The following is a 19,477-nucleotide window of genomic DNA, read 5'->3' on the forward strand; positions in this document are numbered from 1 at the left end:
ACCCCCCACCGGCACTAATACACATACAAAACCTAGATTTTACTACAAATAATCCCAGTTTGTTTTACAACAGCAGGAACTAGAGTAGAGTATTTTTCATGTTCAGTGTCATTTATAAGCAGGCAATAATTTAAATGACGAGAAGAAATGGGATTTTTCAGGGCTGCCAGCACTAACGTGCGTTTGTTTCCCTCTAACCGTAATATAGTGACGTCAGCAAAATGCACAATTATGCCCTTGTACAGTAAGTCGCCTCCAGTGCAACATTCAGGCAAATACACTGCGACTGCAATCACTGGACATCATAAAAGAAGCGTGAAACTACGTATTAACTGTAACTCCAGTTATTACTTTACCGAAATTCTACCAACTCCAGGATAAATGAGAATAAATTGTCAATCCTACTGAATTCTTAAACGAACCCATTTCGATACAATTTTGCGAGATATATCGCAGAATAAAACTGGTAATATCTTGAGACTTGTGTGAAGGGTGTAGCAGGTTGTGTAGTTTCAAAATGTCAACAATTGCAAGTCCATTATCAGTAGCAGGCACTCGCTCATCAGGGACACCGATACGGACACAAAATGGTAATGATCTGTAATTTATTGTATTTTTGATAAATTAAATTAGGGTGGAGAATGTCCGTCTTGAGATGAAGCACGCGGTTCTGTATGCCAGCCATATTTGTGCTTGGCTGTGTAATAACATGCGACCATCTGAGTTTTCAAGAACAACAAAACTTGCATTATGTAAAAGAATTTTCTGGTTTAGTATTATAATAAATTACATTAACATTTAACACTTATTTGAACTAAATCATAGTCATCGATTGGGCAGCCTAACCTAAATAATAAGTGTAAGAAAGTTCTGCCTCTAGACAGTGAAAATGGTAGAAGATTGCGTGAGCAAAGTTACTTAACCTTTGGTGATGAATTTTTTTTATCCAACGCCTGTTTTAAGTTGCCTTTCGGCCATCAAGTCACGAGCAGACCAGTATCATGTGGCAAGTTCTGTATAGTTTAACGAGTCTTTTCTTTCTCCCAAGCCCCCACATGTCAAAAGAAAAGCGTCCTTGATGCCTTCTTTGCAGACAAGGCATGTCTGTGTATTCGGAAGTCCGAATCTGTGAAGGTGCTTATGTAGGTAATCATGACCAGTGAATGCTCTGAAATTCACTATAGATATCTGTTTTGGGAGGAATGGTGGAATGTTTTTCTCAAGGAGACTGCAATACTTCTTCCCATTCATACAGGTTTCCCAATCGTCTCTAACTTTCTTGGCGATGGCCAGCTTAATCTGATAAAATTGTTCGCACAATTGCACTGGCCTGCATTCAGCGAAAACTCATTTAGCAAGTAAGACTTTCCAAGGGGCACTGTGTGGAGGCGACTTGAACCAGCATGAATTTGCTCTTACCAGTATATTCAGACCAAATACTACACTTGGCCATGTTGTAAGGGATCTTAGATCATTAAATGAAGTTCTTACCAAAGAAGCTTGTAGTGGAATGACAGGAAAGGGTCCTCAATTATCAGTCTCTGAGAAATTTGATAACATTCAGCTGCACATCACCTCAGGGAAATGAACCCCCAGTTCCTGTTGAGTCTGGATACAGGCCAGAAGAAGAATTCCTTTTTGCTCCTTTCGATGGAACCATGGCCATCCAGTCTGCAGTCACTGTACTGTTTAATAAATTAATCTTGGGTTACCAGCAGTTTTATGTGGTTGAAAGCCAAAAACACTGTTTTGAGAACCATCTTCAGTACAACAATGGTTCTGGAAACACTGGTGTTCTTGCTTTTAATCCACCGGACACGGCTGATAGCCAGTCACTGTGACAGCTTCAGATCATAAGTCACTATAATGATTGAGCTACCTGAACCCTCTTTGATCTTGTTCACTTCAATATTAATAATGATGGTTTATTTGTTATGTGAATTGACAGTTGTTCTCATATGATGTGATCATGTTGAAACCATAAAAGGAAGGAGTCCAGTGCACTACCTTGATCACATCACTTAAAGTCAAGTGGCATCTGCAGTGGATGACATCTTTGTTACATAACCCACAAACTAATCATTAATCATCTTATACCAGTATGACAAATCACAATTATTTATATAAATGTAATACTGTGGTCAAGAATTCCTCTTAAGGATTGGACATTTCTTCCATAAGACCTAGTTCATTAATATTAGCTGTGATTACCTAAAGGTATTATATTATAGAATCAGAGAACAGCTGAAACACAAAAGTTCAGTGATAAGAATGCCTTTCAGTCTGCATTATTTCCTCTGTTCCAGTAATGGCAGCTTGTTCCATTGCCAATATTGTGAAGAGCTCATTGGGTCCAGTCGGCCTAGACAAGATGTTAGTGGATGACATTGGTGTATGTATTCTATAAAGTTATATGGTCCATTGAAACATAATGATGGCAAACTGTGTCTGCTTTACAATTAATTATGGTGAAATTTAAAAGTATCTGATTCCTAGAGCTAATAGCTTGTTCACTTCAAAGATTCGGTGCATATTTTAAACCTAATTTTGACTATTGTTAGCAAAATTAGATTTCATGATTTTGAAACTTATATATCTGTTTGCTGATTGTTTGATTTGTTGTGTATAATTTAAAATAAGTCCTGGTGATGTATCTTTTGCTCATGATTTAAAAGTTTTTACATGGAAAGATTTCTGTAAATTTGAAGATAAATGCAAAATGTAACGAGTCATTGAATGTTGTGGTAGGATGTGACTGTTACTAATGATGGGGCCACTATTTTGCGCTTACTTGAAGTGGAGCATCCAGCGGCTCGTGTGTTGGTAGAACTGGCACAGCTACAGGATGAAGAAGTTGGAGATGGAACTACCTCAGTGGTAAGCAGGTTGCTCTTTTCTTTGTACACCCTTCCCATTTTAATATTCACAGCCATTTTATGATTTGACACCTTATAACCCATGCAGTTCAGAAGGCATCATTAAAACAAGAGTAAGAAGCAATATTATTTCTGTCCATATTCTTTTTTTAGCTTTCCTGAAATGAAGCATTCTGCAACTTGTTTGTGTTCCCCAAAGTGACGACAAAAATTGCTGTAGTTGCTGACGTACATTATTTATCAGATTAGGTGACCAGTTGGCCTGATTACTAGGCTTGCAGGCAAGTTGAGGCTTTAATCTCTGGTTCTGCTATTGTATTTGATGCCCCCAGGTGGTCAGGGGTATCTAAGCTCAGGGGAACAGTCGCCAACCTTCCTCTCTTGCTGTGTCAGGTTCACCACCACTCAGTACAGTAAATCAAGTTAAACAGGAAGATGGTTGTCTCCGAGATTGTGGAGCTGTGTACCAAGATAAAGTATAGCTTTTATAGGAACAACAGAAGCAGAGAATAGCAATATGTCAGTCTGTCTGAACAACACAGTTACCTTACGCTGAGAGAAGAAGTGAGCATAATACAGATCAAATTAAATGGAACAGCGTTCGTAATCTTTCCTTACCTATGCAGTAAACAGCTTGAGCTCAGAACACAGAGTCAATGGACTGTGCACATATTTAAGCAACTTGTTTGAAACAAGAATTTGACTAGAGTTTGTATAAGTAGAAATATGAAGTCACCAAATGTAAACTGAAAAAGAAATTGCTCCTTCTCTCAAGGGTAGCCCCAGTACTCCCCCATTCAGTGTCCTCAGGAGAAGTAACTCACTAGAGTAAATACATCTCAGTACATATTAACCTTTATGCTGCTGATTCTGTAATACTACAGGCTTGATTCAACATGGCGCCCTTGCTGTGCTCGCATTCATATGGGTGCATTGTTTATAAACGCATGTCATCCATATTAACTTTCAGACTTGCCGTGTGTATACTTCCATCTACCACGAACGCAATGAACTACAAGTCACATCTTTTTCTGACTTTGTTTGCCACTTATAAAGGAATTTTGAAACTACTGCATCTAGCAGTTGGAATACCTTACTCTGCTCGTAACCTCACTTTGGCCATCACAAGAATAGTAAAAATGATATCCGCTAGCAGGCCCCATAGGCTGTGCGGAATAATAGATGAGGAAATTACAGACTTATTGACAACACAACATGCATAAAGTGTTTCTTAGTACTGCACAGTCAGTGTTCTCAGTCTGTTATGAACACAACCAGTGCTTTTTTGAAGAGATGGTTATATTGCGTTATTTCTGCTGTAGGTGATTATAGCAGCTGAGTTGCTGAAAAATGCTGATGAACTTGTTAAACAGAAGATTCATCCAACGTCCATTATCAGTGGCTACCGACTGGCGTGCAAGTGAGTTGGTGATACTGTCCCAGAATTACAGTACAATAAATAGATTGTCACATTAAGTTATTAAATAAAGATGTTGTGATGGAAAGCTGTTATATTTGCATTGAACATAGGTAATTTTTGAGACATTTTTGGAGAATACATCTTTTTATAAGTATTTACTTTAGCTTCACAAGCTCCAGAGCTCCTTATGGCACATCAATTAAACATCAATGACCTGGAATGTGAGATGTTGAAAGTCTGAGAACAGAGAGAGTATTTGTTTACTTTCTGAAACTCATGTGTTTGTTATGGTTTATCATGTGATATGTTTCAGGGAGGCTTGCAAATACATCCAGGAGCACCTAACCGTTAGCGTGGAGGAGCTGGGCAGAGAGTGCTTAGTTAATGCAGCTAAAACAGCAATGTCTAGCAAGCTCATAGGACCGTATCCTTGTTACAGTTCATAGTGAGGAACGTAGTAAAATGCAGTGTAGAAACAGCCATCCTTGGTTGCTTTATGGGGTTATTAGCGATATTAGTTACTTCTGGTTGTCAGCACATTAAAAGGTCGTGGCAAGAACTTGGAAAGGAAACTTAATTGTTAACCGAAATGTAGTTAGAGGCATTTTCCTCACATTAGATGTAATGGTTAGAACAGGTCCCAGTCCGAGAAAAGGATGGAAGGATCCTGTTCATAATATGTCGCCAACCTCCTGTACAGGAGACGGTGTAATAAAGAAGGAGGAGGGTAATATTAAGGTGGATTATAGATACATAGGTTCTGAAGATGTGAACAGGCTGTAAGGATATACTTTTATGATGAAGGTGATGAAACTTCAGGTTCCGTAACAAGAGAGAATTTCTTGATCGCCAGAGTTACTGTCAACTGCTGAAAAAAGAGATGTGGAGTGTTTTTTTTGTGGTCAATACCCTAATGTAATTGTCCACGATTAAACATCGCATTTGAAGTTGACTGTTGTGTAACCTACGAATGTATGGGCTGTTGTTATGTGATTCGTAGGTGGACTTGATGCAGATAAAAATACAGATTGAGCTTTGGTGGGGCTACATCTGGGAAAACAACTGCATGGAAAGTTGAAATTTGAATGGGAAAGTAATATTAAAAACAGTTACATGGAAGTAGTTAGTGCAGACTGGGCTAATGTAGCTTAATCATGTTCATTGATGGGCTTCATTGTCAGCAGTGTTGTTGGTTCAGGTTCTGAGTTATGAGCATTTGAACTAATGTAGAGTTTTCAAAGAGTGCAGGTTTTGTTTGAGAGTTGAATGCCAGCCGTATGCTGTTCCATTTCTTAACAGTAGTCCAGGGATTCAGAGTATTTCTCGAACATGGTAGTGGATGCTGCTCAGGCAGTGAAGGTGTCAGATGGCAAAGGTGGCTTCTTGTGCCCTGTGAAAGCAGTGAACATTCTGAAAGCTCATGGCCGTAGTGCCAGGGAGAGTGTGCTGGTGGCAGGATATGCCCTAAACTGCACTGTGGCATCTCAAGGTGAGCAATCGCGGGCTTTTTTACTCCAAGCGTCTGCGTGGGTAAGTGCTGACACAGTTCCACCAGTACAATTCCATTTACATTTCAGGAGGTTAGGATAAATATAATTTTTAACTCTAATTTTGCCTTTGCAGCTTCAGGCTAAAATTTAGTATTTTGTTAGTTTTATCCACTAAGCTTTGGAATGTCCTTTTTACGGAACAAATGGGATGTATTTAAAATTGCTGCTGCTAGAAAGCCTTATTAAGTCCGTAGTAGGATATGATTGTCACTGGTGGTTTCTCATATCAAATTGATGAATGTAACTGTAGTCTTTTGTTTGGTTCTTCAAGTCTGTGAATTTGAACACTAAATTGAGAAAAGTCTTGAACAGATGAAATTTAACATTGTGATTGTTGATTTGGGATCATTGAAATTGGAGGTGAAGTGAGAAAAACCTCAAATTTTGGAATGTTAAATAGGGGTTTTGCTGTATTTGTTTTTATATCAGTGTGAGTTTCTCTGAGGGAAGAACACAGATTGAGGGTATTAAGAATCAAGTCCTGAGCAGAAAATTTGGGTCTAAGGGAGAGGAAGAAAGAGGATGATGAAGAAAATTATGGTTAGGTGATGAAATTAAATATTAGCTATGTTGCCTTAATGACAGAATTGAAAAAGTAAATGTACGTTTCTGTTTTTTGTTGTTTTTTTAACTTGAAGGGAAGAGACCATTTGGGAGTCATATCTTCTGGATTGTAATGCCATAAATTCTGCTAGAAGTTTCCTAATGTTTTGGAGGTGCTTGCTGCCTCCATCATCATGACCCTGATGGAGGCAGCAAGGAGCTTTGTAACATTGATAAACTTCTAGCAGAATTTATGGCATTACAAGTCAGAAGATAGCAGTCTTCATACTCACCACTGTGAAAACCTCAAATTCCACTTAGTCATATAAATGAATCACGTCATGTTCTGTCGAGTCGTTTCCGACTCGTGACCTCATGAACCCTGCTTCTCCACATTGTTCTGTCTTTTACTTTCTCCTTTAGCTTTTCTGGATTTAGCCCAGTCAATTTTTGATGGAATTTAACCATCGCGTTCTAGGCCGTCCATATCCCCTTTTCCCGGACATAGATCCCAATACGATATTCTTCTCCATTGACTCCTCTGCCCACATGATGTGGCCAAATGAATATAATATTAAAATGAAACTTAGAAGAATAGGATGGCTAGGTTTGAATTTGCTCAGGATAGGGTGCAGTTGTAGGTTTTTTTATGGTGATGAACATTAGACTCAAAAGATGCAGGGAATTTCTTCAACGGTTGTATAACCATTTGGTCAGGAATTTCCTTCACTGGCGACAGATGTAACTGGTAGATGGGTGGTTGAGTAAGACTGTTTACTGTGTGAGATTTTAGGTTCTTACAGTGGTGAAAATGTCAATGTTCTTTGGTTATTATGCACTGTAGATACCATTATTTTTGAGAAACTTACTGCCTCCATCTTCTGAATCGTATCTACCTATGAGTCCACACTGTGTCACAACTCAGAAGAACCTTAAATTATGTGTAGTAACGAAATGCTTGTGGTGTTTATTGAATTCTTACGCAGCAAATTTGAATTTTCAGCTATGCCAAAGAGGATAGTGAATGCCAAGATTGCCTGTTTGGACTTTCCTCTGCTGAAGGCTAAGATGAAGTTGGGTGTACAGGTGTGTGTTGGTAGAAGTATGCAGTTTGGTTATTGTATTATTATTATTTCGGTCAGGAAAGACCATGTCTCTGTGGCATTGTAGCTGCTAATGGGCCCGTTGTCCATCCCCCAGATGGCACATGAGTGAATATGGAGCACTGGTGGAATGATATTGACAGAAGACAAAAGCTATTCCAGTGCCACTTTGTCCATCACCAATGCCACATGGACTGTTCTGAGATTGAACCTGTGCTTCTGTGGTGAGAAGCCAGCAGCTAACTGCTTGTGGTGTGGCATGGCTTAAGCAATTTAGGTACTGTGGCAACCCCCAATGTAGTGTTTTTTGTGTTTTAATCCATGTAGTGTTTTTATTTGTATTCTTAATGATGCAAAAACTTTAAATATAGAAACAAAAGAAACGAGTAATTTTCTTGTTTCAATCTGGCTTTTCGCTGGTGATCAGAGTGTTTGGAAGTTAAGGAGCCAGATGGGGCTTTGTTCTGAATGCATTTCTGTGTTCTGATTACATTTTCCTTCTATGTTTTTACCAGTGTACGCAGTTCTGTTTCCTGCCAAAGTTGCTGTACATCTATGTGAATTCACTGTTATTCCTACTGTGTTTGGTGTACTTTCTCGCATTTGGTCAACTCGTCTTGTTTATATTCTCCAGAGTAGTCATTCAGTTTCATTTTTTATGCTTTTTAGTGATCTATTGTCATAACACGTGGCCATACAATGACTGTCTTGATAAACTGATTGTTTTGTAAGCACAAAATCACAATTTTAGTGTAATTTGGCTGCATATTTCAGGACAACCAAGTAACTTGAGAGCAATAAAAGGTGCCTCTGTAACCTTTATTGTCTGTGTGCCATGTCTCACACATGATCCAGCTGACCATGTGTTGCAGTTGCAGGATTAAAGTTTAGCCCCATAATATGGGGCTTTAATACCTTAATTAATGTTTGATGAAGGTTAAAGTCAGTTCTTTCCTCAGTCTTTGTGTGATACACAGCAAAGTAATTTAAAACATTTTTGGAAATTATGTTTTTTGATTATTTGTGTTTTGCTTTGTAATGTACTTCTATAATTTTGTTTTAATATAATATGAAATTATCTTTTTTGGCAATTTTTAAAAAAAATCAGGATATTAGTGTTTATTTCAGAACCTTGAAAGTGAAGGGTAGCAGTGGTAATGGATAATTGATTATTTCAATGTTTGGGGGGGGGGAGACTTTTTAAGTGTCTGTAGTTTAACTTCTGCACAAATCTCTTAATACTCACCTGAAAAATAAAGCAGTGGCCTCTCTGCTTGGAGGTGTACTGGTTCTTCCTTAGGGTCCAATTTAATATTATGTAATTTTGTGTGCACCCCTCCTCCTGTATACCCCTTATGTAGTAAGTCTGATTAAAACAGCTGGAGAGTTTGTGAGGTATTTACTGTACATGGCCACTTGTTTTGTGCTTCTGTCGCCATTTGTGTTTCGAATTGCATAAAATTCCTATTGTTTTGAACGTGTGTGATAAAGAGGTCACCCACTGGTAGGGTGAACTGACATGTTTTTATGAACAAAATGCAGAGGAGAATATTGGACACAGAGACTGGAAGTGACGAGTCGGCGTAGCTCAATCGGTATAGTGACTGGTTACGGACTGGGTGACCGGGGTTCGATCCCCGACGGGGGCAGAGGATTTTTTCTCTAGCCTGTGCTCTGGAGCCCACCCAGCCTCCTATCCAATGGGTACCGGGGTCCTTTACCAGGGGTAAAGCACGGCCGGGGCGTGTCGCTGACCACTCACCCCTATCTAGTGCCGAGGTCAAGAATGAGTAGGAGCTATACCTCCTCTCCCCCCAAGCGCCTACATGGCGTATAGTGGGACAGCTTTTTTTAGCTTTGACTGGAAGTGACAGTGGACTTAAGACAACTGCATAATCAGTTTTACAGTTTCACAATTTTAATCTTTACATTATATTGTATTGGTGATCATGTCCAGAAGAGTGAGACAGGTTGGGTATAAGAGAAATAAGAAACAGTACAACATTTTGATAGGGAAATTCAGACAGGAGGCTAATATTACAATAAATCTTTGAGGAATATGATGTAAGGTTGTGTAATAAATTGAACTGATCTGTAATAGGGTCTGGAGGTATGTTTTTGTATTTCAAGTGATGAACCTTCAGGCTCAGTAATTATAGGGACTCTCTTGACAACTAAATGACAATGAACTGTGTTATTGAAGTGTTTGAAGCAGTTGCATTTGTTTGCAGGTTCTTATAACTGACCCAGAGAAACTTGAAGGAATACGACAACGAGAATCAGACATAACGAAAGAGAAGATAGAGAAAATTCTGGCAGCTGGAGCAAATGTGATCCTGTGTACTGGTGGAATTGATGATCTTTGCCTAAAAGTAATTAATTTCTATTGCAGACCCTTTGACATGCCTAGCATAGTAAATTATATTAAAATGAAGTATCCAATGCTGTGCAAACATGCCAACGTGTTTAAATTAACTGGTCTGGTAATGCCATGATACAGAGAAATGGCTTTGTAAGAGGTTAAAAGATAACATTGTCTTTATTTCAATTGATTATTAAACATGTTTTGCAGAAAACTTGTTAAACAAATCAAAGGTTCATTGATGCTGCATGCTATTTAAGCAAAACTGTTTTAGTAGCTTACAAATTAATGTTCCCCAAACTAATTCTACCCTGAAGTCTAAACTTATAAAATTCAAAGGAATTACTTCTGGAAGTCATTGCAGTAGTTGTACCATCACATTTGGTGTGGAGGAAATGCTACTGCCAAGTTGTGGGGTATACAGCATGTATGTTGACATAGTTACATAAAGCTTTTTATTTCCCTGCTCCCAGTAGGAACTGCATGAATCGCTGTCAAGCACTACAAGACTTCCCAATACGAGTCAAGTATTTTGCTCCATAAAAAACAATAAAATTTCTCTCTATTATATGAGGTGCTGACAATGATGTTCCAGTGCACACATATACTGTCTATACCATTTAAATAGGTTGAAATTAATCCAAGGAAGTTCCTCTTTAGGAACTTCCAGAATTTATCTTTCTATGTTCTTTTTTAACTGTTCCTCAGTATGACCTTAGTTCTGTAGACTTTTTCCTTCAGATTTCCCCATAAATATAAATTGCATGGGGTGCAGTCGGGTGAACGTGCGTCCCATAAACCACGACTTATTACTTACTCACCAAATACCCCTTCCAAAGTTGTTACAAAATTGTTTGCAGTGTAGAAGTTGCTGAATCCTGCTATGGTGTACTGTGCAAAATGTGTTTCATTTTATAGACAATTGCATATCGAGTTCAGATTTGTATTGCAGAAACTGTAATGCATGTATGCAGATTGTGGCCACTGACAAATTTATGACAATAATGCGGTTAATTTTTTCTATCATTTTGTGAATTTAAAGTTTGTATAGTTCCTTTTCAAGGAAAGTAAGTTGGTACACCCCATGCAACAAAAATAAGGTGCTTGAATTTTTAAAAGTCCCAAACCTGAAGTGATGTAAGAGTACAGTTTACATCGTAATTTGTCATTTGTAATCTCCTTGTGTTTGTATGTGGCTTTTCTCTCATTTCCATTAGTTTAAATTACTTATGTCAGATATCTATAAAGCAAAGCCTAAGTTGAAGAAGAATGTGAATTAATTTTACAGACTCTTCCCAGTTGTGTCTAGAATTGACAGAGAAGCGAATTAAAACACTTAAACATTACTTTGGTCATCTACATCTTGTGATAATCTACTAGATGTTGTAGCAAAGTGGCATTGACAGCAGTTTGAATATACACATTTATACTTTTTTTTAATGCATGCCTTGTATTTGCACAGATTACTCATTCGGACTTGCAGTTGTGTATTATTCAACTGTATGTTTCAAAATTTCCACGTGGAACTGATACCAAGAGCCATTAGATATGGACACCAAAGTATGTGATGATTGGAAGAGATTGTGTAATTTTTGTATTTCTATAAAGCACACACCAGTAGCATTTGTTAACAAGCAAAAATGTAATTATCACTATTAACATTCCCATTATCAGTGTACTGTATGCACTGCATTGGTGAGGCTACATGTGTGAGGAAAGCAGATATTCCCTAATTTTTTCCATGATTTGTTTATTGGCATTCTAATTTAAAGGTTCTGTGTTTGAATCTGATGTAGACAAACAAATTTATTTGTAAAAAACACATATCTTAGAAGTGTTTTGTGTCCTAAAGTGTACCATTTACTATAGAAAATTAAATAACATGTTTGCCCTTGCGATTGCCGTTTTCAAGACCTGACATTTTTAATAAGATTTTATACACTTGATTTTTGTTGCACAGAGTGTACATGTGGTACCACCAGATGAAAAATATTAGTCACTTTCTTCAATTTGGCTGCTGACAATTTTGTGATGCCTGTCTCTTGTTCAGTGAATTCTGCGGTGGATGTTCTAACCTGGCACATTTGTCTTATAGTTTTTCTTCAGTAAGCACAAGGCGTTCTTAGCAGGTTCCTTTTGCAGAAGTGACCCAGTAGACCTAACTCTCTTGATAAGATTTTGGATCTTGTTGTGCGTGGAACTGCGACCCTGGGAAATTTATGATGAAAATTTCTCCAACACTTTCTAGCAGAACCACATTTCACATATAATTCACACAGAAAAACATGATGTTAGACACAGCTGCACTGTTGTGTGAATAATTTTAGTGGCAGTCGCTGTTAGTGCTGGGCTGTGACTCATACAGTTACGGATGGGAGCCAGGAAGAGATAGTTGAATACAACTGTGTTAGCAAATCTGCTATATTGTTTTAAGATGTAGACTGTTCTGTATAAATTTGGAAGTATAGGTGCATTTTCTTGCTCACAATTATTATTGCTGAATTGTTTGCTGTTTGCAGTATTTTGTTGAAGTCGGTGCTATTGCTGTGAGGAGGTGCAAGAAAGCTGATCTGAAAAGAATAGCCAAAGCTACTGGAGCTACCTTCCTTACCTCACTCTCTAACATGGAAGGTATGTATGAAATTTTTGCATGGAATATAGGTTTGACAAACAGTGATATGTTTGGCTTCTTTATTATTAGTTATTATGACCTGTTGAAGTTGACAGGAATCAGCCTTTTTGTGCTGAACAGTAATATAGTTTAGTGCAAACCACATTGAATGTACAAATCTTATAACATTTCTTTATAAACAAAATTAATTATGAAAACATATCATGGCAACTGGAGACAGGTTCCTGCCAAATGCACCAACGCAGAACCTACTGCCTGACTCCGGACCCCACAATAGTCATCGTCATAGCCTTGCTTACATACCAGAGTCACCCCCACGAGTTTCAATTTGGAGGATGTTTGCGTTTAATGTGAAGGGTTACTGTAACCCAGAGTGGGTGTAGTGTCCTCCCCACTATCAACAATGACAGCAATTGCATGTGCTGCAGGAGATGACAGCTTCGATGCCAGCAATATTGGAGAGGCTGCTGAGGTGGTGCAGGAGGTCGTGTGTGACGATGAACTTATTCTTATCAAGGGGTGAGTTTTGCCATTCAGTCTCTGAATAATTTAAGAGAAAATAATCTTGGATGTTGTTTATTTTACAAAAACCTCATGCAGTTGATCTTATTCTAATTCTGAATATATGTTAAGTAAGTAATGTTCTTCAAAGTGACTATCTCTCGTCATTTAAAATATATGGTTTCATCCAAGTACGACAAATGGGATTCCACTTTTCATTGTGATTCTCTGAGTGGTATGTGTTGCTATCCCGTTTCTTACATTACACGGAAGAGATGGAAAGTGGATTCAGGAGAACAAGGGTTATAAAAACAAGTAATTTTTGAGAATTAGGTTTGACTGCCAGTTTGTTTGTATCAGTGCAGTTTCTTATACTGTTATAGCCATAGACATTTCTGAGAAATGTTAATCTTAGGGACTTAGTAGGTTGTTGTGATGGGAGGTGGATGACTGAAACTGTCTCATGGTAGGCATTGATGTTTGTGTTGGTCCTTGAGGTTCTGCTACTAGACTGTTAGTTTGTTAATTTCAAAATATTGACAGAAAGAAGGGACACATGAATGGAACACATATCCTTCTAATCCCAAAGTCTGACACTGAATTTTAGGGCTTTATGATTACTGGATTAGTGCGCAACCCATCGTCATCAACCGTTGATGTTTCCAATGGCGACAGGCGGGTTGTCCCATGATTAAGCCTCTTCCGTTCTTTTGTATCCTTCCATGTACTGTTTTGTACCTGTGTTCTCTTTTTCCATACTCATATTTGTTTTATCTTCCTTAACTTGATCTTTCCAATGGTTGCAAATTTTTATTTTTGAAACTGAAGGTAATCAGTCCTTTTCCATTCATACATGGCACATGTTCCAAGTGCTATTTCCATAATTTAATACATTTTTCTTGTAGCATGTTTATTTCCATATATTTCTTAATACCACGATCTCAGATTTTGTCTCTTATTCACTTACAGTGGACTCCTGCTTAACCAGTGTAAGTGGGACTGAATCATAGGGTTGTAACCCTGTCTGTATGGTTGGCTATAATTTTATTCATTATTTTAGGTCTTTAATTAGGATGCATGGATACATTATCAGTTGGGGAGTCTTTTACTTAACATGCAAAAGCAGGTAATTTTTATGTAAGATTTGAGGTTTTCACAGCAGTGAGTATGAAGATTTCTGTCTTCAGGGATGTTGCGCTGTGTAGTCTGGTCATAGCCCTGATGACAGAGGCAGTATGACCTCCGAAACGTTGCTAAACATCGACCAGACTACACAGCGCAACAACCCAGAAGACAGAAATCTTCAGGTAATTTTTAGCTGTATGATATTACTAAACAGGCTCTCAATTTTCGTGCACACAAACTGAATCAGTGTGAAATGTAACATATTACATTACTTCTTAAAATCTATAGCAGTGTGTTGAACACATAATGTTGATGTTCAAAAGGTTGACTTGGATTTGATGTGTTTCTAAATCAGTAGTTTTGCTGTGTACACAACAGCAAAACATCCACATAATATTGGTGGAAACAATATTGAAGAGGATTTTTTATTCTATTCCAACAGTGACCCCCAATTCATGTGGGTCGCTTAGTTCCTAGGAAAAATGTGACACGAGAATTGGCCATTAAGGTGTTCATTACGTCTGATGGAGAATGAAGGACGTGTAACAACTTTTATTTATCCCAAAACATGTTTTGAGTAGCTTTGGTGAAATGTGTTGGAAGGAAATTTAGCTGGGAAAGTTGAAGAGTTTAAGGAGAAGATAGATGCTCTTTAATCCTTTTATATGGTAACCATATATTTCATTCATTGCCTGCAACATTTACAACTCGCCTTGGACAAGTGAGTATATTTGTTTAACCCGTTTTTCAGTGCAATTGTTTCATTGGCACACGTTAAAGTTGGATGTCTTGTTTGCACAGCCCAAAGGTTCGCACAGCTAGCTCAATCATTCTGCGAGGGCCCAATGACTTCTACTGTGACGAGATGGAGCGGTCAGTGCACGATGCACTGTGCGTGGTGAAGAGGGTCTTGGAAAGCAAGAATATTGTGGCTGGGGGTGGCTCAGTGGAAGCAGCATTGTCTATCTATCTTGAGAACTTTGCTACTTCTCTGGTAAGCACTGCTGTCTGAACATTCAGACTGGTTCCCATTGATGCAGGGCTGTGTGGGCTCTGGACACCGTGGTAATGCATGGAAAGTTTCCAGCATTCCTAATGGGAATCAAACCATGGCTGTCCAGTCCCTGGTCAGTTACTTTACTAATTAAGTAGCCTTGTCATTATACTCTTTTATAAGAAAAGTGAGGTTATGTGTTTATTCACTGACAACTTTTAAACCATTTTATAATTTTTATTGAAGTGGATTTAAACATTGTGCCATGTCCTAAAACTTATTTTTCCACCATTGATGAACAATATAAACATGGCATTTGTCCAGACTCCATAGGTGGCAGTAACAGTAGCACAATTCAAAATAATAATCTGAAATTTTGAGTTATGATGGACCTTAAAAAAATTGAATTTATAATGTGTTTTTATATAGCATGTAAAATAATAGCACAAGACCGATGGGCCCTTTCAAGCCGTGACCAGGGAATGCAAAAGTGGCTCCTGTACTTTCCCATATTCTCACATTCAAACCACCATTCTTTTTGCTCTTTGCGTCATTCTTTTTGTACCTCCTGGTCCCTTTTATGTGTTGAATATGCATCTGAATTATGGTGCATGTGTGTCAGCTTCTCCTTCCTTTTTCAGTTTATTTCCAATTTATTTTCTTAAGGTCCCTGCCTCACTAGTAGGGATCTATCTTATCTCTGTGATGCTGTCCAACAGTTTTGTGTGTGAACGCTGTCTCTCCTTGAAGAGCTTAGAAGTGAAGATTAAATGCACCCTTCTTATTGCCCCTAACTACAAGATGCAGGTATGAAACCTTGGTCTTGATTCCTGCACTCCTCTGTAGACTCCATTGTGATTGGTGGTTTTGTTAGGAAGGGTAGTGTGACGATGTTAATGAGTTGGAATGCAAGGTGATCAGCCATAAGACCCCTGAGTGATGTGGATTTAGATTGGGGCCCTGAACAATTTATACTCGAGGAGGCTTAAAGTCATATGAGGTTTATGGTTATCAGACCTTGGTGTCTGTAGGGCTATTTCTGCTGATTTCCCCATGGTTAATACTTTTTATTTCAAATGTTTTTGTGTAATTTTTTCCCAGTATTATTTGAGGCTTTACTCAAACAATTTTAATGCTCTTAGAGTTCACGTGAGCAGCTGGCAATCGCAGAGTTTGCACGATCTCTTCTTGTGATTCCCAAGACACTGGCAGTGAATGCTGCGCAGGATGCTACTGATCTGGTAGCCAAGCTGCGAGCCTATCACAATTCAAGTCAGACCAAGGTGGACCATGCACATTTCAAGTGGTAAGTGGAATGTCAGTGGAAGAGGAAATGTGCTCTTATTAGCTTTGCCATGTCTGTCTGTGTCATCTGTATGCATATAAGAACTTTGGTATGGTTAAATGGATTTCCATGAAATTTGAGATGTTTAATATTATTTGTGAACACATTTCACGTTTTTATTAAAACTGGGCAGCAGTAATGGAATGGACACTTTATGAAGTTCTACAAGTATTGTATTGTATTGTACATATCTGAGTGAAAATATTTTAACATTTGTAGAGAAAAATGAAACATTTTACATCCAATACATTTTTTACAGGAGTCTTTCAGTTTTCATAATAAACTCAGTTGGGAAGATATAATTTCTACAGGAGTTTCTGCATGCATTCTGTGTATTCTGAACGCTCCTAGCTTTGCATTGCAATCCAGGTTAAATAATTTCCTCTACTATTAACACTAAAACAGTTGGGATACTGTAATAATTTTCCAGTGCACGGTAAAACAATCCAATGTCAACGCAATCTGGCGGCTCAAGAGGGGGAGGGGCAATTCGTCAAGCTGAAAAAATGAATGCAGCATTCTGACCCTTATTGTAGGTTCAGATTCATTATGCCTATAGTATACATTTTGAAAACATCTTTAAAGTTTCCTTCACTCCTGTACAAGCATTCCTCCATAACTCTTCATGATTTATTTGCTGGTATTATCTGAAATTGAATTCAGTCCTTAGCTCAACAATATTCTGAGGATAATTAGTGTAAGCTTTACTATTAAGATAAACCCACAGGAGAAAGTCAACTTGCACCTAAATGTGGGGATCTTGGAGGCTTTGCCAAAGAGATGATATTCAGAAACAACAATGGTTCAGAACAGTTGAGCAAGAATGACATTACCAGTTGAGTCTTTTTTGCTGACAGTTTGTCAGACTCCTAACTGATAATGAAGACATATCAACAACTTGCTTATAACAGACGAGGTTCACTGAGCATTTTTTTTAATATGAGCATTAATCATCATTAGAATGTTATGAAGACTAGGGATCAAGTTTAAGAACACAATAGAAGCAGATATGTCATGAAGAGTAGTGGAATATTAAAAGAATGCTTGCAACAGGTTTCAGGCCACCTTAAAGATGTTATTTTCACTAACCGAAATGTTAGGATAGAATTTTAAAATGTTTACTTCAGTTTTATAACCCCACTTTTTAAAAATGAAGGATATCTTGTTGCCTTATTCTATTTAAAAAGTGTCAGATTATTGTCCTGGACTCTTTGTAGTCCAGAGGAAGATGCTTTGGCTTATCATCTAAAAATATATTCTTTTTGTAATACTGTAATAGACTAACTAAACCTATCAGTGATAAGGTTATAGTTGATGATGATATTTTCTGTCCATAGGGTTGGACTGGATCTGTATGAGGGAATAGTTCGTGACAACAGGAAAGCTGGTGTCCTGGAGCCTGCAATTTCCAAGATCAAATCCCTGAAGTTTGCAACTGAGGCTGCCATTACAATCTTGCGTATTGATGATATGATTCGATTGGATCCAGAACGCAAGGATGATAAGTCGTACTGAAATGCGTATGAATCAGGGGAACTATAGGATGGTATCAGCAAGCATTTCACTTCTTGTGGCACAGGAAATGGTAAACTTTATGATAAAACTTACCCTTCATTTGTGTTAATATTTAGCTGTTCTTTATCATTTAAAAAGTAACAAATTGTAGCAAGTTCCTGTTTTTTTTTTAATTTTGCATGCTAATTTTCTGTTATGTGAAAGTCTTATCAAGTTGATACACATGTCTTTCAATAAAATTTCATAATAAAGCTTTGCAACCACCTTTTTTGGGCTATATTAATAATTTCAATCCTGTTCCCTATACAAAGATGAATTAAAGTAGTATTTCATTGTTATGTGACTAAAAATGGTGAGTGGTAGTTAACCTGTTTTAAATCCTGCTCAGGACTGAATTATCCAGATTTCCTTAATTCCTTACAGAATAATTCAGTAATTCTTTGTTACATATTTTGTAAATGATACCCCCCCATACTTGTGAAATACCAGTAATGTAAACTTGTAATCCTTTGTTGATATGATAAAAATGCTCCAGTGAACTTGATAGCCATTACATGGGGATTTTGTAGTGCTTACAAGTGGTTGTTGTGAAGACACCTTCATGTGTGAATGCTGCTTCATCTGACTGGAAGATACGCTCCAAAAAGCCTGGATCACATGTTCATTTTCCCATAAAAGTGACTTGCAGTGTTAAATGATTGTGATGATAATCATGAGGCATGATACCTTAAAGTCCTGAGTAGTGGTATGGTGGTCCTCATCATGGAGGATTAAATATACAGCACAATGTTAACACCTAACTCTCAGGCAATTCTTTATGTATTATGACATAAATTCTGTCCCGTCATATCCAGAACCATCTCTTCAGGGGCTGGTGTGTGTCAAGTGTGTGGTTGATCATTGGGTAATAGTGGAGTTGGTAGGATGTCATCAGCATCCCTTATTCTCTTGTCCAGCTGGAAAAAAACATTACTGTCTGGATGGTGTGCTGGATACTTTTCTGCATCTCCTGGCTGCATCATAGGTCTAGTTACCACAAGCACAAAGGATCAAATACATATCACAGTGTTTATGAAACATGAAGTTTATTTTACTTACCCTTTCTTGCTGATGTCTTACTGTCATGGGAAAGCTGCACAATACAACAGTAAGACTACTGCTGTGTGCTGAGTGTTGATTGCTGTTGAACATGAAATTGCATGGTACTATCTTCATATTTCTTGTTCTCTAAGTCTCATTCTATGACCCTTGGTCCTTCTAAGATGTGATTAATGTACATGCCCAATTTGATTGTTATGTAAAAATTCCTTTCAGAGAATTCCTTCTTTTGTTTTGTTTACAGATTCTCTACCCATTCCCATTGTTATTATGTAATGTTTTTCCTACATCTTACTGCCTCAATCAGCACGGAATTTCCTTGATAATTGCAGGTAGTTATCACTTCTGAAACGTAATTTGACGACAACATGGTGCAGGATCCCAGACTTTCACATGTTTGTTTTTGTAAAATT

The 19,477-nt window shown here is 37.8% G+C and overlaps 1 protein-coding gene across 2 annotated transcripts; it reads left to right on the plus strand.

Annotated features, from left to right (window-relative positions):
- Positions 1 to 280: 280 nt before the first annotated feature.
- CCT1 (chaperonin containing TCP1 subunit 1) lies at positions 281 to 18,234 on the plus strand. Of its 2 annotated transcripts, none has more exons than XM_022069586.2 (13): positions 281 to 590; positions 2,307 to 2,392; positions 2,749 to 2,877; positions 4,199 to 4,296; positions 4,610 to 4,720; positions 5,604 to 5,785; positions 7,393 to 7,475; positions 9,724 to 9,864; positions 12,374 to 12,485; positions 12,915 to 13,005; positions 14,914 to 15,106; positions 16,249 to 16,412; positions 17,789 to 18,234. In XM_022069586.2, the coding sequence occupies exons 1-13, from the start codon at positions 518 to 520 to the stop codon at positions 17,964 to 17,966; spliced, it is 1,641 nt and encodes a 546-aa protein (XP_021925278.1). In that variant the 5' UTR covers positions 281 to 517; the 3' UTR covers positions 17,967 to 18,234. The 2 variants fall into 2 exon arrangements, with proteins under 2 accessions (XP_021925278.1, XP_021925277.1); XM_022069585.2 differs by lacking the exon at positions 281 to 590 and adding an exon at positions 695 to 752.
- Positions 18,235 to 19,477: the final 1,243 nt, after the last annotated feature.

The sequence above is a fragment of the Zootermopsis nevadensis genome, unplaced genomic scaffold (genome assembly GCF_977971745.1).
Source record: "Zootermopsis nevadensis isolate Lab colony 2312 unplaced genomic scaffold, Znev_1.0 Znev_ptg000030l, whole genome shotgun sequence".
Lineage (NCBI taxonomy): Eukaryota > Metazoa > Arthropoda > Insecta > Blattodea > Termopsidae > Zootermopsis > Zootermopsis nevadensis.